The sequence below is a fragment of the Peromyscus maniculatus genome, chromosome 11 (genome assembly GCF_049852395.1).
Source record: "Peromyscus maniculatus bairdii isolate BWxNUB_F1_BW_parent chromosome 11, HU_Pman_BW_mat_3.1, whole genome shotgun sequence".
NCBI lineage: Eukaryota > Metazoa > Chordata > Mammalia > Rodentia > Cricetidae > Peromyscus > Peromyscus maniculatus.
In genome coordinates this window covers 88,989,550-89,014,191 of record NC_134862.1, presented here as the reverse complement: position 1 = coordinate 89,014,191, position 24,642 = coordinate 88,989,550, and the positions used below count along the sequence as shown (strand labels likewise).

At 49.3% G+C, this 24,642-nt stretch overlaps 1 protein-coding gene across 1 annotated transcript in view; it reads right to left on the bottom strand.

Annotated features, from left to right (window-relative positions):
- The window catches only part of Itpkb (inositol-trisphosphate 3-kinase B), a 96,429-nt gene that overhangs the window by 70,312 nt on the left and 1,475 nt on the right, over positions 1-24,642 (bottom strand). The window contains exon 2 of the mRNA XM_006974191.4: positions 22,398-24,509. Coding sequence (XP_006974253.1) covers positions 22,398-24,311 — 1,914 coding nt within the window. The 5' untranslated portion in view covers positions 24,312-24,509. The remainder of the gene's footprint in view (positions 1-22,397; positions 24,510-24,642) is intronic.

Genomic DNA, 24,642 nt, shown 5'->3' with positions numbered 1-24,642 from the left:
AGTTGGTATATATACAACCACAGGCACACACATAGATAAAGCAGCGCGTGCGCACACACGTACATGTACACACATCTATAACACGTGTATACACCAGCATGCCCCTATGTGACTTTTCCTGGGGTGAAAGTGAGCAAAGGTGTATTTACCCCAGTCAGGGAACCAGCAACAGACCAAAGTAACGATGCCACCCAAGCTACTGCAGACTATTAAGATTGTCAGGCTTCTTTTCAGGAGCATGGATGAGGGGTCACTTACAGGAACAACGTGCAAGACTAAAGTACCCACCCTACAGAAAAGCCTCATTTTGTGCGTTCATCTTAGTTAATCACACACTTCCTGTATGCCGAGCACCTCCCAGACTGTGTGTGGCAGTGTGGTGGGTGAGAACTAAAATCCCCCGTGAGTCTGGGGGTCTCTCTCCCCTCCTTCTGCTACTGAGTGTTAATGGTCCCTCTATCAATAGTATCTGTTCACTGCCGTGGTCACAGGTCACAGACCAAGCACTCTGCAGGTTCATCCCAGCACAATATATATATATACACATATACATATATATACACATATATATATGTATATATATTCATATGTGCTGCATATATTTATAAACTGTATGCTCATCATGTCATACCCGAAGAAAAAGTTATCTATAACAGACATACAAAATACATACCATATATAAATATATATCCATGTATTATATATATACACATACATATATATACACCCTCACATAGACACATACAAATGACACATACTATACATATGTAGACATACATACATATACCCACATTCATATATACACACACCCATACATACACACATGAATATATACAACACACATATACATATAGATACATATATTCATATGTGCCGCATATATTTATAAACTGCATGTGCACATACATGCACATATATAACAGCTCACACACACAGAGGCTCTGATAAGACGCAGAGGTGAGTGGGTCCTGACCAAGCTGGTTCTTTGGAGCTGTCTTCCCACCTCCGTCCCGCCCCCGCCCCCATCTCCAGACTGACTGCTTTTGTCTGGTCAGTGGGCGCCGGTGCCCACCCCAACCCACACTTAATGTCCACTTCATGGTTCAGAAACAGAGCGGAATCGGGTCTGGAGAAAACGCTTCGGGGGAGGGAGGTGGCAATCAACTATTTTTATCTGTTTTTCTAAGACCTCCAATGCCCCTCTGTCAGGCGTGACAAGGACTTTGCCCTGGTCACACGTTTCCGGTCCCATCCCATTTTAGACCCACCGCAGCCGGTTTCCTATCTCCGCACCCCAGGGCTTGGGGCAGAGCTGTGGCCTGAAGGAGCTTCTAGCAAGGACAGAGGGCTGTGTCTGGGTTTTCCAGACTCATCTCAGTGACTGCTGTGGCATGTCTTCTGAGACACAGCACGGCAAAGCTACACATGAAGGGGGCATCATTCCCATGACACTGGGTTCGGGCTTTCAGGCTGCTCTTTCTACCACATGAACAGCCAAAGGATGTACCCTGGTGTTTAGTTAACTATTAATGTCCTGAGCAACTACCTATGCCATCAACTAATCTACCACCCATAGGCTGTATCTACAAAAACAAACAAACAAACAAACAAACATCCACCCCCAAAGTTCTAGGCACCCACTTTAATTCTCAAACATTTTCTGTCCTTCTGGGCACATAGTAGGGCTCTCTTCCCTGGTTCCTCAGTTTGGTGACTACAGGAGACTTGTCTGGCCAACTGAATGTGAGCAGACATGACGTGTCACGTCTCTGGACTACAGCTTCACAACTTGGTGGGTAACGCGCCATGCACGTTCCCCTTGCCACAGCGCTCAGCATCATCAGCCCAAGCCTTTCCCAGGACAAGAGGTAGCAGAGCCCATGCGTGCACCAGCAAGGAAGAAAGCTTTCCCACTTGTAGCAGCTTAATGGGGAGTCGTTTGTTACCGGGGCATACTTAGCTCACCCTGATCTTAGGCAGGAATCACGTTGCCGAGAGAAGAGAACAAGAAAGCAGTGATAGAGAGGGAAAGAAGTGTCCAAGGCAAACTCCCTATTACACACACACAAGACACCCCCCCCCCATCCTGCCTGGTTTTCTCATGTTTGCGATATTTCCCTGCACGTGAGTCCTTCTATTCTGCGTACCCACCCCGCTGTCTAAGACCAGGTTAATGCCTTCAAAATTCAAACCAATCAGCACCGTGTCTGAGAATATTTCTCCTCCTCAGGGCCTTAGATAGTGTTGGCGTCTGTCCTCTGCTTCCATCCGACATCCGGCCATAGCTCCACAAACACACTTCTGGAATGGATGCTCCCTTCTCTGGGAAACCTGGACAAAGCGATGGTCGTATGAGGAAGCTTTACAACTGTGTCTCTTGACCAGGGGCACTAGCCCTTAGGTCTGGCCGTGAGCCAGGAGGTGTTGGAGGCACTCCTGCCTGAGCGCAGAAGTGGCAGATAGAGTCCTTTGCTCGGAAGCTGTTAGCTCCCTTACCCGGCTGCTGGATGGGCTGAGGGTTATGTGAGAATTCAGGGAATACACAGTTGCTCCTGTCTGCCGTGGAACTTGATTCTGGTCTTGGTGTGCCTCCCACTTTGGACCTGGAAATATCTGAGCCTTTGGTTGTAGAGACAACGTCTTGCTGCGCCACCCAGGGTGAACTTGTGGGCTCCAACAGTCCTCCTGCTTCAGCCTCCTGAGGTGCCCGGATGACAGGTGAGTGCCATGGCACCCGGCCACCGGGAGCTTTTTGGTTGACAAAATACTCTCTGCCAAGAATGCTGCTAAATATCCTACAGTGTCTCTAAGAACAACAACTTAACTGGCCCCAAACACCAAGAGCGCCAAGGTTGAGAAACCTGGTTCTAGAACGAGAATGTTTGAGGTCATGTCCTGACTCTCACGTCGTTGTCATTTTAGGCATGCCACTTAACTTCTCACGCTCCACCCGCCACGTGATAGATGCATAATAGGTGTCAGGTATGGTAATGTGCCCTCTGCCACCGGCATGCACGTTCCTGTGTAACTAGCCCTAACTCCCAGGGTGCGTTAGGTCTGGGCTTGTGCAGATCAAGGGTTAGTTCAACTGCTTCACCACCTCCTGAGAGCTAGCTCGTTGTAACAAGTAGATAAAACCCTGTCGGGGGAGAGAGAGAGAGAGAGACAGAGAGACAGAGAGAGAGAGAGAGAGACAGAGAGAGAGAGCCTATTCTAGTTAATACAATCTCTGCTGCTTTTGTACATTTCTTACTGGTACAAACCAGAGCACTGAAGACCCTGAGCCAGAACATTTTTAAGGCCAGAAGATGGGGTGAGGACAGCTCAGTTGGCCGAGTGCTGGTCTGGCATGCACAGGGCCCTGGGTTGGATCCTTGAGGACAACAGAAGATAAACACACTCACCCATCTAGAAGAATTCAAGGTCTGCAAATACCAAGGCCATCTAGAAGCAGGGATTTGAGTCTGAGTGCTTGCAGATAACTGTGCTGCAGTCTTAAGATTAAAACAGCACAAATGTGGAATTTTAATTTGAATCACAAATAAAGCAGGAGAGATTTTTAATTAAAGAAAAAAGTCTGTGGGACAACTTCAAACCAGCTCCAAGCGTTTCCAAATGTATCAAATCAGAAGAATACTCAGAACCAGACCATCATTTGTTTCACTTACACAGTTGGGCTTGGACCCAACCCCCTGACCACTGAAACGTGCTGGGCCATTCTCATGGACCTTTGGGAGTGTGTGGATGGCCCGTGGTGGTCCATCTTCCTGAAGCTCTCCTTCCAAGGCTCTGAAAATACGGATGAGAACCCTCTGCTCATTTTCCAAAAATCCCTAAGCTCACATAGAACACAATCCTTTCTTTGTGACAAACAGCTGGACATAAACTCACCAAAGGAGACTTCAAATCCTATACCGAGGAACGAGCAACATACCTTTTCATTTCTCAGGACTCCTTGCAATCTAGTCTAAGGGTGCTTGCTTTATCTCACACACTCAAAGCCCCACTACATCACTCACCACACAAAGACAAACACATTAAGTGCTTGAGTGTGCGTGCGCAACACACACACACACACACACACACACACACACACACACACACACACGGCATTTCCTCTGCTTCCCAGTGGAGGCAAGCCCTCCAGATGTTGCTCAGGCTGGCCCTCCAGATGTTGCTCAGGCTGGCAGAATCCTAAGAATCAGGTGGCATCCTGAGATTCACCGCTACTTTTAAAGAGAATTACTTTCCTCACCAGTGGGTGTGGTTAATACTCTTAAATTACATACCCATTTTTTTTCTTCATAACATTAAAATAAAGGAGAAGCATTTCTAGAGCCTTTAGCACAATTAAATCACAAAACTGTATCCAGAGAGCAGGCCTAGGCTGTAGAGACCCAAAGGGAAGAACCTTGGCAGAAATGGGCTTCACCCAGAGTAGGGCCTGCTCTTCCACACCTGAGCTGGGTGTTGAACTAACTCACCCTGTCAGAGCAGAGGAAATAGCTGTAGACAAGAAGGACTGGTATATATAACGTGAAGGTATGTGGACACGGGATGGTTTGGGGAACACTCACCAGGATTCTGTTCTAGACCCTGGGTCCCCCTTTCCTTTGCTGTTTTTATTGGGGGGGGGAAGCAGGGAGGGAGGGGCTTTGTTTTTCCAGAGAGACCCAGAAGGCGCCCAAGACAATGGTGGCCACGAGGAGACAATTCGACATCTGCTTCTTTGTTTGTTTTTATTTTCAGGCCCAACAATGCACAGACAACTTTCCTTAAATACAACACCCGAGACAGCCTGGGAGGGGTCCTGTGGAGACAGGGTGGGACAGGATGGATTCATGGGCTGGACTGCCACCCCGGCTGCCTGCACATTACAGCTATGGCCGAGGGTGCCCGCCAGTGAGCAGCGTTCTATTTTGGAGTTAGAAGACGGTCAGAGCAGAGAGGCACCCTCAGCTACACCCCTGAGAGGGGCCCCAGACTCTGGACACACTGCTCTGTTCCAGAAGCACTCCTGTACATTCCCCCCCCCGCCCCCCCTCCCCCTGCCCCCCGCGTGCCCCCCCCCCCCCCCCCCCCCCCGGTGCTCTATATGAAGCCCAGGGTCTCACACGTGCCAGGCAAACACTCGGCCACTGAGCTCAACCCCTCCTTTTATTTTTTTTTAAAGCCAGATCATTTAATAGAAGGATGTATAAAAGGGTATTTTACCACCATGAGCCATTAGGGTTAAACAAATTAAATGCAAAATAGAGGGCTATGGGTGTGGTAGCTCAAGGGTAGAGCAGCTACCTAGCATGCATGGATCCTAAGTTCAATCCCCAAAACCCCTCAATAAGTAACTGTTTACAAACAAAAGGGTGGCCTTTTGGCCTGAGCGTCAGAGCGGCTAACATTTAAAAGAGTGACAATGCCAAATGCAGGGAAGGATGTGGAGAAACTCCATCATTCACATTGTTGGGAGAGTGAAAAGCGAGACAGCCCTTCTGGAAGGCAGTCGGGCAGTTTCTTGAAATTAAATACGTAAGCCAAAAAATACAAAATAATTTTTAAAAACCAAACTTAAGTAAATACCACACATACACTCCAGCAATTGCACTTCAGGGCATTTTATTGTGGAGAAACGAGTCCATGCTTACACAAAAGTATGTATACAAATGTTCACAGCAGCTTTTTATTTGGAAATAGTCCAGCCCTGGGAAGCACACAGGTGTCCCCTCCTAAAGCCTCAGAAGAATAAAGACAGAGCTCAAATAAGCCAACTTCAGACTGAGGAATCCCCAAGAGGCTGCTGCCACTCCACCCAGACCGACTGTACCCCAGGACTGGTCACCCACAGTCTCAAATGGCCTTTCCAATGCTCTCACGGAAGCAACTGCTATTCTCCTTTGTCGTTACGAGGAGTCAGGGTGTCCCTGGAGTTCACATCTCAGTCTGAACATCTCCTCTTGTGAGTAAGGAACCCCAAGGCAATCAGTTACAGAAGCCTGGGCCCCTATCCACTGGCACCTGAGAAATAGAGCATTCTCCTTGTTCTCACCCACGTGAGAATAATATCTGAATTTAAGGTGAGGTCTGTAGGCAAGGAACCTATTCGGACTGCCTTCAGTTCCAATCCAATTGCTAATATGCTTCCAGTCTCCCAGCAGTGCTCACCCGACTCACTCAAAAGGGTCAGCGTCAGGGTCCCCTTGCTCCAGAATGCCTGGGTGCTGCATTTAACGTATCCAGGAAGCCTTATGCAATAAAGAGGCCCATGACGCACCATATCTTCACAGGTCTGTGCTCTATACCTGTGAAAAGCCTTCACACACACACACACACACACACACACACACACACACACACACACACACACACACACACACACACTGTTATCTTCTGTCCTTTCTCTTCACAGCAGGCAGAGTCCCTGGGGATGAAGCTACCGAGTGAGTACCTGAGGATGCCACTGTCAACCCCTCCAAGCCTGGCTTTGTCTGATCAGCCAGGAGCTATGACCTGTTCCTGACATCCTTTCCTCCCATCACCTGGGGGCTGCCAGGCAGCCTCACTAGCTCACCTTGGATACAGTTGCATCTACTGAGTTCATACTGTTAAACAAAGACACATTCATTTGGAAGGAAAAGTCCTCCTCAGTTCCACCTCCAGGAATAGAAAACTGATCCTGAACCAGACTCAGATGCTGCTGGGAACAGCCATGGAAACACACTGTTTTTCTTTCCTTTGGTATAGTATTACCTAAGCAACAATCAGCTCGGTTCTCTCAACCATCTCCCAGCACTCCGCCCATCTCCCCCTGTATCCAGCGTACTTGAGACTGAGTCCTCCCAAAGCCCACGGCCCGAAGGTAACTCAGGGCTCTTCTGCACAGAGCCCTGTGCCTTTCCTCCAATCTCCAGGTCACTGCCTGTGGACAGCAGAGAAGACAACAGCAAATATTCAGGAAATACAAATGAGTTCAAACGGTAGCTAAGAGCTTGGGACTGACAGTTACATCTGTCTGATCCTCAATCTCCTTGCCCAGAAGGAAGAAGGGTACATCATACCTTGCAAAAAAATCAAGCAAAGCAATTTATGTAATATGTCAGCATACAAAACCTATTCCTAAAACCACAGCTGCTGCGATCACCTTTATTGTCAGCGTGCATACTAAGGCCTGTATGTATGTATATATGTATGTATATATGTATGTTCAGCACCTTTAGCAGCTCCTGACATGATTATTTCACATTAAATTTGCAGGAAAATTATGACTTCCAGTGAGTTTCATAAGAGATACTGGGGCTGGAGAGATGGCTCAGGGGTTAAGAGCACTGGCTGCTCTTCCAGAGGACCAGGGTTCAACTCCCAGCACCCACATGGCAGCTCACAATCATCTGTAACTCCTATTCCAGGGGACCTGACACCCTCACACAGGCAAACAACAAAGCATATAAAATACAAATAAATAATTTAAAAAAAAAGAAATACTACAAATCCAAGTTGCCTCCATCCCATCTCCATGTGTCAGTGTGTGTGTGTGTGTGTGTGTGTGTGCGTGCGCGCTCGCGCGCACATGCACACATGTGGAGGCCAGAGGACAACCTTGGGCAGCATCCCCAGGTGCCATACACCTTGTTTGAGACAGGGTATGTCACTTGGTTTGGTGCTCACCAATTTGGCTAGACTGCATGGCCAACAATCCCCAGAGATCTACCTGTCTCTGCCTCTCCAGCACTGGGATCCCAGGCGTGCATCATCATGCCTGGCTTCTTGACTGAGTGCTGGGGATCAAAGTCTTGTACTTATGCTCATAAGGAATGCATCTCAGCATCAGAGCCATCTCCCCAGGCCACCATTGGCTTTTGAAACCTATAGTCAGGGCTCACATTCCAAGGTCACAGTGAATTATTTTCTAAGGTTCCTAAAATCTTTCCAAAATCAGTGTTCCATGTTCCCAAATTACAGATAGAGTGGCCTCCATCAACCCACCACCTGGAGCATTCAGGGCCCTGCCCCTTCAAGTTAACCCGTGAGTCCTTGGGGTTCATGCTCTGGAAGACCTTCCTGCCACCCCAAACCACCTTGGTATCTGGGGTTAGTTACAGACCAGGAAATGTCATCAGGCTGGGACATCAGCGGGAAGCAAGCACTGGGCTGTCGAGCCACATTCGAGGCCCAGCCCTATGGACCTTAGTGTAGCTTCTCAGAGAAACCAGTGAACTACGGGGGGGGGGGGGGGGGGGGGGGGGGGGGTGGGGGGGGGGCGCCGGCGCAGGAAGTTGACAGAGCGGACTGTTAATGTACTGTGTAATGCCTCAAGTAAACAGTATCACAGATGCTGCTCCATAAGGCTTTCACTTGCAATTAAAACTAATTACCTTCCTGTAATGCTAACCAGCTCTTTCATGGTCTCCTTCCTCCAGGACATCAGTCCGTTCATCCTGTCTGTCCATGACAGGAGGAACTGGAGACTGCAGAGATGTGCATGCAAGGCAGATCCAAGACATGCTGCCCCCAAACAATGAGTTCAGTGCCCCGAGTAGCCAGGGATTTAGTAAGACTTTCCAAGGTGCTCTTGACTTTCTAAGGGTCAACATCACAAGTGTCTGTCCCATGTCACAGCCAAGAGGAGAAGGAACTGCCACACCACGCATCCCAGGCATAGCAGGAGTGTAGGGGGGGGGGGGCACCCATTCACCTGGGCGGCTGGGCTAGAACTTGCCACCACATAATCTGGGCTCCTTCAGTGGTCTTCAAGGGTCCCTGCAGACCTGCCTGTGACTCAGAAGTAAGCGGGGAACCCCCAGTTTAGTCAGTTTCTCTCCAGTCCCCCAGCTGGGTTTCGATCCCACTCTACCATCCCAGCCTGTGGCTGATGGCCAAAAGCAGCCCTGGAATTCATGGAGTCCTGGGAAAGGCAGAGGCCAGAGGGGTGCAAAGTGAGCTATACAGACCATAGCTTCCTGGTCCCAAGGCCTCGTGAAACGACCCGGTGCTGGGCATCATTAGTCGTTAATCAGAGAAAGCGGCCGCACGCAGCTGCACTCAGAAGGGCCCTGTTTTAACAAACGCGACAAAGGCAGTAAATCTGCACCCATCACACAGAGACGCATGCACACGCACGCACCACACACACACACACACACACACACACACACACACACACACACACACACGTCCCAGTCATTCAGGAGCTATGGAGACTCTAAAAGACACTTGGAGAAAGCAGAGGACGAGGGGAAAGGAAACAAGGGGGGCACCTCCCACAGCCCCAAACTCTGGGCCTTTCTGTGCCAGAGTGGCTTCAGCCACTTTCCACCTCCACAACCGAATAAAGAGGTTAGTTCCCAGGGCCAGTAACCAGATACCCCGTGCCAGCAGCTGAATACAGAGGACTGTTTGTGAAACGTCACCGTCGGAGTCCTAGTGAGAAACGAGGCCTCTCCCACGAGGCAGGGACCTCCTTGACAACGCAAACCCGACTGTCTATTTTGTCCTGCACTTGAGACCACGAGCAGCTGTGGGGCAGGACCGTGGGAGATGGCAAGGTAGAGACCCCGCGCTACGTGGTGGGGGGTGGCAGAAGGGATCCCTCTCCCCCCAGACCCATTCTGCATCCGGTCTTTGAGTCCCATCATCTCATTTCACATCCCGTGAGAAGGCCGTTGTCCTCATGTTAGAGGTAAGGAAACAATTAGACCCCCAAAGTCCCGGCAAAGCCTGAGACAGAGCAAGAGCATGAATTCCGGTCTGGCTGGCTCAAACTGGGCGTTCTCCAGGAGACCACTTCACTTCTCCGCACCATGGAGCCTAATCTGCTCCAGCTCAGACATCTGGTAAACCTCAGCATCAGCGCCCCTGACCATTTATTTCTTGGAGGGGGAAAAAGCACCCAAATTAGAAATGATCCCTGGGCATCTTGCTTCACTTTCCAAGGAAAGAGGATGGTGGAGGTCGTGAGCCCAGGGTAAGAAGCCAAGGTCTGTACACAGTCACCATTTACTGAGCATTTTGTGTCCAGATGGTCTGCTGGGCGCTGCAAACAGACCCTCACAGAAGACTCGAGAACCTTACTTGGGACTTGCCCATCCCATTTTATGGATGATGAAACTGATATTGAAAAGTTAAGACATTTCTCAGAGATCACACAATAAGGAACTGACAGGGTTTGGTTAGCCTCAACCCAGAGAACGGCCTGTCTCCATGCTCAGGCTTCCTACCTGGCATCACTCAGCCCAGCCACCTCCCTCAGGTCTCTTCACAGAGTAAAGCTTTGTAATATTTGTTGAGCACAAGGACCCGTCTACCCTTCCAGACTGTGTCCCTTCGATCAGCTGAGATAAGGTACGGAAAGCCCAGGACCCTGCTTTAGCCTCCCAGGGTATAAGATAATTGCCCGTGACCTCATCTTCCATTAACTGAGGGCCAGTTTCTGTGAGTTACACACACCCAGCCAGTCTTGGGCTGCCGAAGGTGGCCATCTTTCATTCGGGCCTCACAGAGCCTTTGAATCCTGGACAATCTCTGCTTGAGACTTCCAACAGAGGCAGCAAATGCATCAGCCCTTTACCGCATGCTCTGTACCCAATGGCGGCTGCCCAAATCCAACTCCTCGGCTCCCCATTCCACACCACATACCAAACTTCCTGAGTTTCACACGCCCACACTGATTCATTATTTATTAACTCATACTTAATGAATGTGCTTGGCCAATGGCAATACAACTTGTTCTTGAGTTTTGCAAATCACAGGCATGTCTGCTGGCATCCCTGGGTATCAGAGGGTAGATCCCCAAGGACAGAGGCAGCATCAATCAAACCATTCTCTTCAGCATAGGTACCGGGCGGGAGGCAGGAATGCCACGTAAATGTCAGCAGTTTGGGTAGCCACTCGACCAGGGGCCCAGCTCCATGAGAAGAGAGACAGAAGTTTCCAGATCCATCCTAAGACTGGACCGTACAGAAGAGGCTCCCAGCACAGTACCAAATAACCACTGTGAAAACTCAAGCCACACTTTGAATCCCAGCACTTGGAAGGCAGAGGCAAGCATATCTGAGTTCAAGGCCAGCCTAGTCTACAGAGTGAGTTCCAGGATAGCCAGGACTGTTACACAGAGAAATTCTGTCTTGAAAAACCAAAATTAAAACTCAAGCCTGAATTTCTGTCTTTCAGTTTTCAGACCATCACCAAGTCAACCAAGAGAAGGCTGAAACAGGGATGCTACCTAAGCACCCTCCGATCCTGAATAATGTGCAGTCTCACCTCATCGGTTCAGTCTAGTTCTGGGAATGGTAGAGCCCTGGCTTTGTGATATCTCACTTGCTACGGCCTTCTGCTGTGCCCGTGATGCTCATGGCCCACTGATGAGCCAACCATAGCCTGAGGAGGCAGTGTACCCTGATGATTCTGGACAGCATGGCCACTCAGGCAGAAGGATATGACAATCCAGCTGAAGGGGAGACAGGGTGTCACCCAGATCATCTACTCATTCCATAGTCCTTGCTCCCTACTAGGTCCCTGTCAGAACCAGCCTGCTGTGGACAGGACTGTCTCTGTCACAGTCTTGCAAATTCTTATGAAGCAACACAGACATAAGAGCATCTCACACACAAAGATCTGCCTATGTCTGCCTCCCAAGTGCTGAGATTAAAGGCATGTGTCACCACCACACTCAGCTTTTTTATCTTTTTTCTTTTTTGGTCCATCCCTCTATTGAGGTCACTTTAGAAGTAGTGCTATAGTCCTCAAAATTAAAATTAACTTAGGAAGGATAGAATATATCCTCTCCTTGAAGCCAAGAGTCACTAATGTTTCCAGTTTATCAAATGAGTCCTAGGGCAGGCTCAGAAAAGGTCTCAGAAGACCACTGAAGAAAAGAAGGGGGAGGAAGAGGAGGAAGAAGGTAAGAAGAGGAGGAGGAAGAGAAGGATGATGATGATGATGATGATAATAATGAAAAGGAGGAGGAGGAGGAGGAGGAGGAGGAGGAGGAGGAGGAGGAGAAGGAGAAGGAGAAGGAGAAGGAGAAGGAGAAGGAGAAGGAGAAGGAGAAGGAGAAGGAGAAGGAGAAGGAGAAGGAGGAGAAGAAGAAGAAGAAGAAGAAGAAGAAGAAGAAGAAGAAGAAGAAGAAGAAGAAGAAGAAGAAGAAGAAGAAGAAGAAGCGGTGCTGTGATTCACACCTGTAATCCCAGCACTTAGGAGGTAGAGGAAGGAGGACCAGCCAGGGCTATAAGACACCATCTCAAATCCAAACAAACACAAGAAAGGGGGAATGTTTCCATCACCTCCTACAGATGACGCTCTCGTAGTCACACTGTGTCACTACCTATAAAGGGCTTTGTAACACTCTCTCAGCCCTTAACGGCGCCCTCTCATCCTCCCAGCTGCTCCACACACCCCCGTGTGCTTTCCCTACTCTCGGCTGGGTGATCTGTGGCGCAGGATTATCTGACCCTGACAAAACCTCCTGGCCATTTCTTAAAGCACTGGCAGGCAGCTGGATTTTCCATTCGGCATTGTTAAGAGATTAAGCTGTGTAAGTCACAGTCCCACACGGGCCTTTCTCCAGCTTCCTGCTACCAGATTCAGGTGAGATAAGGATTACAAAAGTGATACTCCCATGTTCCCCTCCGCCGGGGCCAGCACCCTGTCTCCGCAGTTGGGGAGGCCTGTGTTACTAAATCTGCCACTTGGATGTCTAGCTCATGATGTCTAGTCCCCACGAGGACATCAGCAGGGGTTAAGACAAACAACAGCTCCCACAGAACTGGGGAAGAAACACTTAGAGGCGATCCTGCCCAATTATACCTTTCACAACCCCCGTCATCAATCGCCATAGCGAGGAGGAAAACAAATTGAACTGAGCCTGGAAAGAATGTCAGCAGAAATTGGAAAAACCCTTGCTGAGAACTGCCGGGGCGGGGGTGGGGGGTAGGGGTGGGGGTGTGTGTGCAGTGACCTCCCTTGTGATTGCCCAGGTCCTGCTAACTAGCTCACAGTATACCGAGAGAGGCTGTAGATCAAGTTGGGATGATGGCCGCCAGGCACCAGGGAATCCCTCACACCCCTCTATATCCACATGCACGCAGCCACACACCCACATACATCCCCCCGTCACCACTGCAGCAGGCTGAACGCTCCTCACTGGCGCACAAAATGCTAAGCACTAGCCATATACAATGCCGTATAGCCGGTCAGGGAGCAGTACAATCGTTTATTCATTCTGCTTAAATGTGGTGGGGGGAGAGGGAGCAGGCTGCAGGGCACCTTTAAGATAGCTAATGACTGGAAACTACACTCAAAGCTCCTCATGTATACCCTCCCGTGATGCCTTAGGAGCAACTTTATAAAGTAAGCAAGGGACCACCCTCTCAGAGGAGGGCCAGCTCCTTACATTGCATTCACACGTATCCTCCTCTCAGGGTTAGGCCAGCCCTAATCCTGGTCCGAGGTCAGCGGGAATAATCTCCACGTCTGTGCTTGTCATTCTGTGTCATTTCATTTTCCCTCTCTATCCAAATCTTACCACAAAAGTAAAACGAAAGATTAACAGGCTAACAGCGAGCTTCACTAGCTTCCAGCAGGGTGATGACAGTTAACCTCTACCACCCAGCATGCCTGAACCAGTTCCGACTTATTCAGAGATGGGGAAATAAAAACACATCCTCCTCCCACACCAGATGACATCATACTAGCCAGGCCTCACAAGCGCTGGCCATATATAATGCATTATAGTTCAGGCCTATAATCCCAGCTACTCAGGAAACAGATAGGATCTCAAATTCAAGGTCTGCTTGGACTATAAAGGGAGTCCAAAGCCAGCCTGGGCAACTTAGTGAGACTTTGCCTCAATTATTATTATTTTGAATAATTTGAGTGTCTGCAGGCCTGGCCCAGCAACTGAGTTCTTGCCTAGCGTGCTTGAAGGTCCTAAGTTTCCTTCCTGGTACCAGAGTGGGGACATCACAGACTTATCCGGATGCTAATCTCTTCCATAGTGCCTACTTTTGGGTTATTTCTAAAACTTCCTTTTCTTGTTTTCACTTTATTGTGTATATATGCACATGTGTCCTGGCACACAAGCAGAAGTCAGAGAACGACTCTGTGGAGTCAGCTCTCGCTCTCTCTCTCTCTCTCTCTCTCTCTCTCTCTCTCTCTCTCTCTCTCTCTCTCTCTCTCTCAGACCTTTCCACAGGTTCCAGAGACTAAACCCAGGTAGGCAGGTTTGCATTGTTGGGAGGTAAGTACCTTTACTGGTTGAGCTATCTCACAGGCTCCTCCTTTCTTTCCTTCTCTCTCTCTCTCTCTCTCTCTCTCTCTCTCTCTCTCTCTCTCTCTCTCTCTCTCTCTCTCTCTCTCTCTCCCTTCCTTCCTTCCTTCCTTCCTTCCTTCCTTCCTTCCTTCCTTCCTTCCTTTCTTTTTTTTTTTTTGTATTAGGAATGGAACCCAGGACTTTTAGCATGTTAGGCAAGCACTCTCAGTGAGCTACATCCCCTGCCACAGTTACTTAGAAAACTTAACAGCTGCTCTAAAATTTCAAGAAATAAAAATTTCAAGAAAAAAAATATTAGGTTGTGTTGGCTAGTGTCCTTTTGTAGAGTGGGTTTCTATCATGTTATCAAATTAACAAACTATCCCAACAAATCTCAATAAGGGGGAAAAGATATAATTTCTGCTGGTGAATTCTTCTTAGAATTATTGTGAAATATTTCAGAGTGTTGCTGAGTAAGGAAATGGGTATCCGAAACCAGTTTTCACTGCACAAACCCTGGAAGTCCCTGCCTTTATGTAGGAAATGTCAGAGGAGTCTGCCCTGAGCCATCCTCGACACAAGTGTGGCAAGCCAAGCTCGTTCCTTGACACCCATGCAGAGCAGACACTTCTGTGGACCAAGCTCTACCTTTAAAAGAAATTCCCAAGCCTGCTCACGAGCGCTAGAGACTGAGGTGGAAGCTAAGACCAGCCCTTTCCTAAGCAGTCGGAGAAACAACAGGTTGGGACACCAATCACAGGGCAGCCGGGGGATTCCGGTCTCTGGAAAACAAATTTGCAGCCTTTCGCGTGGGAGGCCGATCGGTGTTGGGTGGAGAGTGGACTTGAAGATGCTATGCTGCAGATGCTTTCTTCCACAGAACCCAGGGGTCTCCCCTGCCACCCCAGTGCTCTCAATCTTCCAACAATGCAGTCACTGACGGACTGAACCACTGCTCTGTGATGCTAGACAAGGCACTTTATCGGTACCGTAGCATGGAACTCTCACCACTCCAAGAAGCCACGCTGACCCTCACTAGTTCTCCTGTGGTTTACAGATGGTGGATGGGCTGGGATTTCGATCCAGGCCTCCTAAACCCAAGTCTAACCTGCCTATGCCTGAAGCATCAAGGTCAAGGCGATCAGCCATGTGCTTGTTCTCTCTTTGTGCACTTTTAAGGCTGTCCAACACTTCTTCTCCAGATAGATAATATTAGACACCTTTCTTCTCCCTCATTTAACAAATATTCTATTATTTTTACTGTTGTATGCATGTGCGTGATGTGTATGAGTGTGCGTGTGTGGCACAGCATGTGTGTAGAGTCCAGATGACAGCTGGGTACAGTCAGTTCTCTCCTTCTGGCTTTGTGAAAGGTCCAGGGATGGAACTCAGGCCATCGGGGTTCGCACAGCAAGTGCCTTGACCCATCTCAGTGGTCCTTCACAAGCAGGATCTTTAAATATCGGTTGGATCTCTGAAGGTGAGTAAGGACCCTACGCACTTAAGAAGCTATGAGAGAAGAGTGTGAACACGGGTCCAATGACAATACCAAACATGTACCAGCCATGCTGTCTCATCTCTAAGATGTGACCACTGGAGAAAGTGAACTCTACAGCTTCGTTAACTGTACAATGCCATGGATATGTAGACAATGTTCATTACGGAGCCAGGAGAAAATATTTTGCTATTTTTAATATAAAAATATAAAATGGGATGACATATGCTTATGTGTCTTGTCTTCCAACCAAGGAGACTTAAGCTGTTATGTTAATAGTTATAGTTAACATTTCACCTGGAAGATGGGTTAGAGCTACTGTGCCCAGCGGAAAGATGGGATGGAGGAGGGAGGCTCGTGGAATGGAGGAGAAGGCTCAGGGAGAAGAAGACAAGGTGATGGGAAGATCTCAGCTTGAAGCTGAGAACTACACAAGTCAAGCCTGATGGCTGGGCCCATGAGACGAAGGTGGCCGAATCTTCCAGACCTCCAAGGTGGCTGTCCACAGTCAGAAGGGCACCCCGCTATTGTTCTTCAGGAAAGGCTGAGTGTTCTACCCATGCTGTTGAGACCTCCTGTAGACCCATCATTAGTTAGTTCAGTGAGTAGAGAGTACATGACCATATGACACTCCCAAGGTCCTGTAAAATCCCCAAAGGGCAGGTGGCACTCTAGAGAACTTTTAATAAATCCAAAGAGTTTACAGTTGGTAGGAAGCAATGCCTTCTCCTGATTCATGAGAAAATAAAGGACACACGCACACGCACACGCACACGCACACACACACATCACAACAAACCATATTTGTCATGGAGTTGAAGAGAGCAATGTACATATCTTCAATGCCAAGCTGTCCTCTCCTATTCAAACACATAGATCCCTCCACACTGATAATGTGACCACAATACAATTAGTGTATTTGCTTGTTTTTGAGATAGGGGCTTGCTATGCAGTCTAGGCTGGCTTCATACTAGAAATCCTTCTGAGGGGGTGTGCTAAGATTACAGGCACACTCCATAACACCTGGCTTCACAAGGCAATTTAAAAGAATTCCTGAGTTAATTTTTTGAATCACCTATTGATTATCTGAACTCTACAGAGGTTTTTCCACGAGAAAAAATTCTTTCCATTAAATTTAAAAAAAAATAAAAATCTACCTTTAGGTGACTAAGTTGGAGCCAGACAAAATAAAACAAGCCTAAAGAATGTTATCAATACTCATAGGAATTTAAATAAACTGTATAAACTGAATCTAATCTGTAACTACATTCGGCAAGCATGTGCGGAGAAAGCCAGAAGAGTGACTTGGTAGCAATTCAGCTCTTACAAACAGAACTCTGAGGGTGATTTATGTCATACTCGAAACCCAGTTCTCTGCAACCAAAGGCTGACAGACTTATTATTTTCTTTTTTTTTTTTTTTTTTTTTTTTTTTTTTTTTTTGGTTTTTCGAGACAGGGTTTCTCTGTGTAGCTTTGCGCCTTTCCTGGGACTCACTTGGTAGCCCAGGCTGGCCTCGAACTCACAGAGATCCGCCTGCCTCTGCCTCCCGAGTGCTGGGATTAAAGGCGTGCGCCACCACCGCCCGGCTCTATTATTTTCTTATGAAGACTTAAAGGCAAGGTATGTCTCAAAATGTATTTTTGCAGATCTTAAGTGTTCTCCCAAAGGGAGTGCTGGGTCTCTACCTTTTCCCACCTGATCTATGAAAAGCTGGCTGAACTCTGTCGTCTCTGATAAGACAGCACTTTGAAGGGACTTCTTGGCTCCCTGTCAGCAAAGCCTCAGTTTTGAAACTTCACGTCTGAGGGGCTAAGTTTCTTTTTATCTGTAGTCAGAACGCATCCTATGGCATCCTATCAGCACAGTCCCTAAGATCTACGTGATTACTGATAAAAACCGCTGGGTGGGAGGTGGTGGCGCACACCTTTAATCCCAGCACTTGGGGAGGCACAGGCAGGCGGATCTCAGTGAGTTCAAGGCCAGCCTGGTCCACAGAGAGAGTTTCAGGACATCCAGGGCTACACAAAGAAACCCTGTCTCCAAGAACCAAAAACAAACAAAACAAAAAAGAAAGAAAGGAAGGAAAGGAAAACCTCAGTCATGGCCTGATGCTTTGCTCCGATCAACATTTTTCACTCTGGTTGTTTTGTTTTGTTCAAAGTGAAGTCACAAAGAGCCCATCTTTTGGTAGAGGAAGGGGAGGAAGACAGGCTGATCAGTCACCTGGCTTCAATAAAAGCACACATTTATAGGTGCCTGGTTTGGACCTCAGTGCCCAGGTTCATGCCAAAGGATCTTTGTCACACTTCCAGACGTCCTGACACATGCTTCACACCCACCAAGTTTGGAGCTGAATGTCTAGAATTAAGTATTTGCAGAGTTGAAATGAGATAGACCCCCTTGAGTCACCCTTGAATTATACACAATGTAGAAAGAGAAAACTCTACCAGAGAGCCGGAGCCCTTCAGTGGGTGCCCCAGGTCCTGTTACCTTTAAATCTTGTTTTTGTTTGTTCGTTTTATTTTTAATCAGAGCAACCCTCAGAATCTCAGATATAAGACTCCGGGGACCCAAATCTAGAAGCTGCACCCCTGAGAGAGAGGAGGACCACCCATCTTCAGAAAACAGAACGTGCCATCTAAACTCATATCCCCATGACCTGGGGCTTCCACACCCTCATCTGAAGTTTCTCGGGGCTGGAGAGATGCCTCAGCAGTTAAGAGAGCTTGCTGCTCTTGTGGGACTGAGTGCCATTCTCAACACCCACATCAGGCAACTCACAACTGCCTGTAACCCCAGCTCCAGGGGACCCTGCACACTCCTCTGGCCTCTGGAAAAACTTCCACAACTTGTGTTTACACACACACACACACACACACACACACACACACACACACATACACACATAAAAAGAAAACAAACCTCTTTTTTAAAGTTTCCACTTAAAAGTGCTCACCACAGCCGGGCGGTGGTGGCGCACGCCTTTAATCCCAGCACTCGGGAGGCAGAGGCAGGCGGATCTCTGTGAGTTCGAGGCCAGCCTGGTCTACCAAGAGAGTTCCAGGAAAGGCGCAAAGCTACACAAAGAAACCCTGTCTCGAAAAACCAAAAAAAAAAAAAAAAAAAAAAGTGCTCACCACTAGATAACCAAACATAAAATTGTTAAACACTTCTTAAAACCACACACAACCATCTCAAACAGGTTAAAATTTGCTATACGTACAAGTTCATTTTTCACTAGAAAGAAGCAAAATTACTCAATATCTACCCCTCCCCCCAAAAAAGGCTAAAGAAACAAAATTCCAGTGGCCCTTAAAAGTAGTAAACACCAACAAGGCAGAGGATCCGTGATATTTTAGTTTCTCATATAGTCTACAGGTACTAGGCCACAGTTTTGTTTTGTTTTGTTTTTAAATAATTTTTTACATTTGACTTATGAATTTTTACGTGTGTGCATGCGTGCGTGCGTGTGTGCGTGCGTGCGTGTCAATTCTCTCCTAGCATGTAGGTTCTGGGTATCAAACTCGGTCGTCAGCCTGTTAGAAAGCACCTTTACCTGCTGAAACCATCTTGCTGACCCCAAGTATATACATTTTTGAATATACACATTATTGACAGTAGACTTTTTTCTAAGTTTTCTAAGGTAAGAAGCTTCTGTATCATAATGTCATATTCTCTGCTGGACTCTCAATACCCCAGACACTCCTGAATAGAATGATACAGGAGGGTAAAAAATAAATGGTTTGTAATATGGGAAAGGAGAGAGAGAGCACCGTCCATGCTCAATGCCATTTGGTTCTGTCCAGATCTCAGGCAACAGGAAGTGTGAATGGACCTAAATTTAAGCTGCTGCCGACATATTCATGATAGTTACTTGCAAGCAAATCCCAAGTGTCTGATCCTTAAGACGTAGATCTGCTGTCACACCCAACCTGCACATCCAATCACACGTGAGTCAAAGTACACCCCAGGGCATGTGGGGAAAAGGGCCATGCTAAAAATCCTTGGGGTCCAGTATGGGTCTGGGGGCCAGGGCTGGTTGTGTGAGCATGCCATTTCAAACCCATGTGTATGAGTGAATGGGCGTGAGTGTGGGCAGGAGTTGAGTGTGAACATGCGTGGGTATGTGCTAGTGTGTGTGAGCAATGTGGTGAAGGTGAGGGTGAGCACGAGTGAGCATGTGTGAGGGAAAGTGGGCAAGTGTGAATGTGCCCAGCTGTAGGGTAGTAATGCTGCGCACACACAAGTGAGTGCAAGAGGCACAGGCCGGACCAATTTAGCTTCAGATATCCAAAGGACAGCCCCCATGCCCCCAGGTCAATCAAGATGTCTGGCCTCCTGCGGACAAAAGAGCAGTCCTGGGTAATGAGTGATTTTTGACTCAATGAGCAGATGGTTTGGCGTTCCAGATAAGCTCTAGCATCACAATTAGTCTAAGAGGAGACCTCTGCTCATAGTACAAGCTCTCAACCAGAGCGCAAAAGTCCCTAGGATCCCATCATTTCCAGTTGGTTACCCACACTCCTCTGACCACAACACACGTGTTCTCTCTCTCTCTCTCTCTCTCTCTCTCTCTCTCCCTCTCTCTGCCTCACATGCTTCAGAGAGCAAAGCTGGCAGGGGATTTCTTTTTCCCCTGACTCCACTCTGTGGATGTCTATAAAAACCTGTTCTAAGCCGGGCGGTGGTGGCGCACGCCTTTAATCCCAGCACTCGGGAGGCAGAGCCAGGCGGATCTCTATGAGTTCGAGGCCAGCCTGGGCTACCAAGTGAGTCCCAGGAAAGGCGCAAAGCTACACAGAGAAACCCTGTCTCGAAAACCAAAAAAAAAAAAAAAAAAAAAAAAAAAAAAAAAAAAAACCTGTTCTAAGACGGGAGGTCGGTGGGACAGCAGCTCACTTCTACCTCTGGACCTCTAACCTAACTTGAAAACACCAGTTACCTCCCTGGTTACACATTTGGTTTTACTCTGACGAATGAAGAAGAAGAAAAGGAGAAGGAGGAGGAGAAGTTGTTCACTTGTCATTATTTATATCCCCTTTTTTCCAGACAACACTTGGATGTAGGGACTGTTTTGATAAGCAGTAGGTAAGAGCTGCTCAGCCATCACAAGAAAGAGCAAATGGAAATTTGATGACAACTCAAAGTTTTTTGGGTGTGCCAACCATACTTCAGGGTCTCAAAACAAATGGGAGTAATGGGCAGAAGACCCTCTCTTACTTCCTAGGCCTCTAACTGCTGAGCAGAGGGCAGAGACATTGGGCGTCACCTTCAAAGAGAAGCATTTCCCATCTGCCCTGTGACCACCGTCTGCACCAGGCAGGCTGCCCACCCCTAAAGGTGGTACAGTGCCCGGCAACAGGTGCGAGATGCCTGGGGAGCTCTTGTCCTGGCCACAAAATGCCAGGCTGATTAGGACTTGACTTTGCATACGAATTTGCCTCTAGACCACTAGCAGAAGAGTTTCAGGGAAGGCAATCGCTGATCCTCAAAACTAGACTGTGATTGCTCAAGTGCAAGCTGAAAAGAATCCTGTTTTAGAATCCAAAATTTCTTAGGAAGGTGTGTTGAGCTGAACTGTAACGCATCCACTAAGGATGGAGAAAGTTATTGGGGTACAAATGCATGGAATCTCACATTCAAGATGAAACCAGAAGGCTGCCCACTAAAATACCATGCAGCTTTCCCCACAAGGTAGCCTACAACCTCTTGCGTGCAGGTAAGGAAATTCCCCCATCCTCTTGCAGAGGCAAGAGAAGGCCACCCCATTTGACAAGAGCTAGCTGCAACATTTATATCTTCTAAAAGAGGCTGACCTCAGCCCAAAGCTGAGATTAACCGTGTAGGAGGAACAAACATCTGTCCCTGCCACAGACAGACCAAGAGTCGGTGGAATGAAGCCAAGCACACGTGTGAAAATGTACCTGGAATGGACCTGTCACAACTTACACCCCTTAGGAGACATCATGGACCTAACTCAGACAACTCAATCCAAACAGCATTCTGCTACGAAAGAAAATATCTACTGGACCCAAAAGGTAGTAGTTCTCCTTTGAATTCACATGTCAGACTGCATGTTCGTTACGCCAGCTACGCTGACATTGCCAAGCTCTGCCCAACTTACTGAGTGAGGCTCGGTAGTTGCTCATCCCATAGATCAACCACACAACCACATCTGCAGAGGTCAGGATCCTGTCACAGAATCATAACAACTCGCGTTTCTGCCTGGTAGTAGAGGCTGAGCGGAGCTGATAGATATCCTCGTCAGCCTGAATGAATCACGGAATTGTTTCGCTTCAGCAAGCGAGAGCCACATTCAGCAGCTCTGCTCACTATCTTTGGAAATCAGGAAGGTTTGTTATTGTTGACATTCACGAATAGTATGTTCCTTCTAACCTGTTTTTTTTTTAAGATGTATACAGTAGGAATGACTCAAATTCAACTGTCCAGCCTACAAAGTACTTGGTTGGTACCTCTGTGCCCCACAACAAACCCGCCTGTAGAGAAAAATCAGTTGTGATTCCATCAGAGCCCTGCTCAGAGTCCTTACCACTCAGCAGAAAGTAAGGAAACCAGGAGAATACATGAAGCATCCAAGGTCTGCTGAAAACATAAATTCTAAACAACAACAACAACAACAAAAACGTTGGGCAACACTCACCACTCTGGGCTTCTGCTGGTCCAGGGTATGTAAAAAGGCTGAGTTGGGGTCCAGCGTCCGCTCAGGGTCACTGGAGATGTCCTCCTCTGAGTCCTCATAGGAAGAGGAGAAGCCAGTGGAGGAGGCGGAGGAGGACGACAGCTTCCTCAGAGGCAGGGGACCCCGAGGGCTTCCTTGGATCTCGTCTAGGGCCCCATCCTCCTGAGCACCCATGTCTGTGATGATGACGGCAGGGATGCTGCTGGGGATGCAGGCCTTGTCCTTCTGGTCTGGGGGCATCTCTGGGCAGCTAGGGTGAGCATCTCTGTCCTGCAACTGGCTTCCCCACGTTTCCATCAACTGTACCCCCGTGTCACGCGTCCAGATCAGGGGGCCTTCCTCCATGGCACTCAGCCAAACCCTGGAACTCCCAGGCTGCATACCCATCCTGCCCCCAGGGAGGCACTGGGGTTCTTTCAAATCTGTTGCCACTTCCCCAGGTGGTAAAGGCTCCAGCACTCTGCCACAAAGGGTTCCTGCCTCCACATTTCTGGTCCCTGGATGTGCTGCCTGGCTGCCCCCAAGCAAGCCCAGTGCTGGAGACCCTTCTTTCACAAGGTCCAGGGTCTGCTCCGGTCCTTGGATCCCCGGGATCCTACTTCCTGTCTCCTCAGGTCCTACAGAGCCCAGGTCTCCTGGCAGTCTAGACGATCTCCGGTCATCTGAGGCCTCTGAGCTTTGGGCATTCACAGTCCTCTCTTCTGGCCTTTTGGTGACTTCAGGTGTCCAGGAACCCTGCCTACCAACAGGATGAATTCCTCCCCCTACCCTCCCAGGGGGTTCTCTAATGTGGGTCCCGCCAGGCTCTGGGACTGAGCCTGTCTCCCTGCCCAGAAACTGCCCCCGTCTCTCCATCTGGGCCTCCCAGGGGCGCACGCCCCCAAGCTCGCAGGCTGCCTCCATAAGAGCAGAATCATGTCCAGGGTGTGGTCCAGCGGATGCGGCTGAAGCTGCCACTGTAGTGGCCAATGCTAAGCTAGTTCCGAAGTGGTCCGATGAGGGAGCAACCCTCTTGTCAATTTCCATGGCTGTGGGTGAGCCACAGCGGAGACTGGCCGGGGTGCCACTCTCCATCCTCACTGAAGCAGATGGACTCTGAGTCCCTAACCTGGTCGGGCTGGAGGGGCCTAAAAGAGGGGCCACTCCCTCCTTGTCCTTCGAGGGGTGTGGGCTGAGCCTGCTTCTCCTCCAGAAGTTGGCGTCTGGGGTCTCTGTACATTGCTCTCCCCAGGACTTTGTCCTCCGTTCCACACTCGGAGAGCATGGGGCCAAGACCCTTCCAGGGGGCTGGCTGCTGCTTCGGAAGGGACACGGGGAGGGCGAACGATCCCTTCCCAAACGCGGGCTTCGGGGCGCTTGGATGGCAGAGCTCTGTGCCTGGATTTGCGCCTCGAACATACCCACTTTCTGGTTCACCTGCACATTTTGCAATTCGCGCTGCAGAATCCGCAGCTTCCTCTGGGCCTCCTCCGGCCCGGGTGGGGAGAGGGTGCGGGCCGCCACCACCTGCTGCGCGTCCCCTCGCAGGCGGCCAGCCCAACTCGGACTGCCCACGCCACTGCTGCTGCCGCCGCCGCTGCTGCTGCTGCTGCTGCCGCCGCCGCCGTCACCGCTGCCGCTGCTACTATTCAGCCTGCGCCGGCCGCCGCTGCGCCAACCCCCAGGGCTCGGGGGCTCCTCCAGCGACAGTGACTCCGCTGGGGGGAAGAGGAAGGAGCCGCCTCTCCCAGGGCTGAAGACGCTGCCGGGGCTCAGTGCGGCCCTCCCGGAGGGCTGAGGTGTCTCGCTGCCGCTGGGCCGGGGGCCGCCACTCTTTACCTCGTTGGTGCTGTTCATGATCACCAGGCTATTGAGGGCATAGCAGTACACAGCCATAGTACTGGGTCTGCCGCCGCCGCGGCTCTTGGTCCCGCTGCCCCGCCGGCGCCTCCTCCTCCCGCGGCTGCCGGCTTAGTCCTGGAGGCCCGGCGGCCGCCGCTCCGCACGCCGATGGAGCAGCATGGCCTAGGCGGCGGGCACCGGGCACAATCGCGGGCTCGGCCCCCGCCCCAAGCTCCATAAACGATCTCGCGGCTGTCGAGACACAAGGAGAAAAGTCAGAATTCCACAAGGCATCCAGGGGAGGGTGGTGAGAGCTCCCACCCGCAGAGGCCAGAGGGAGCCCCGGGACCCCAATATTGCTGGGGACAGGGTGCCCCCTGGATGC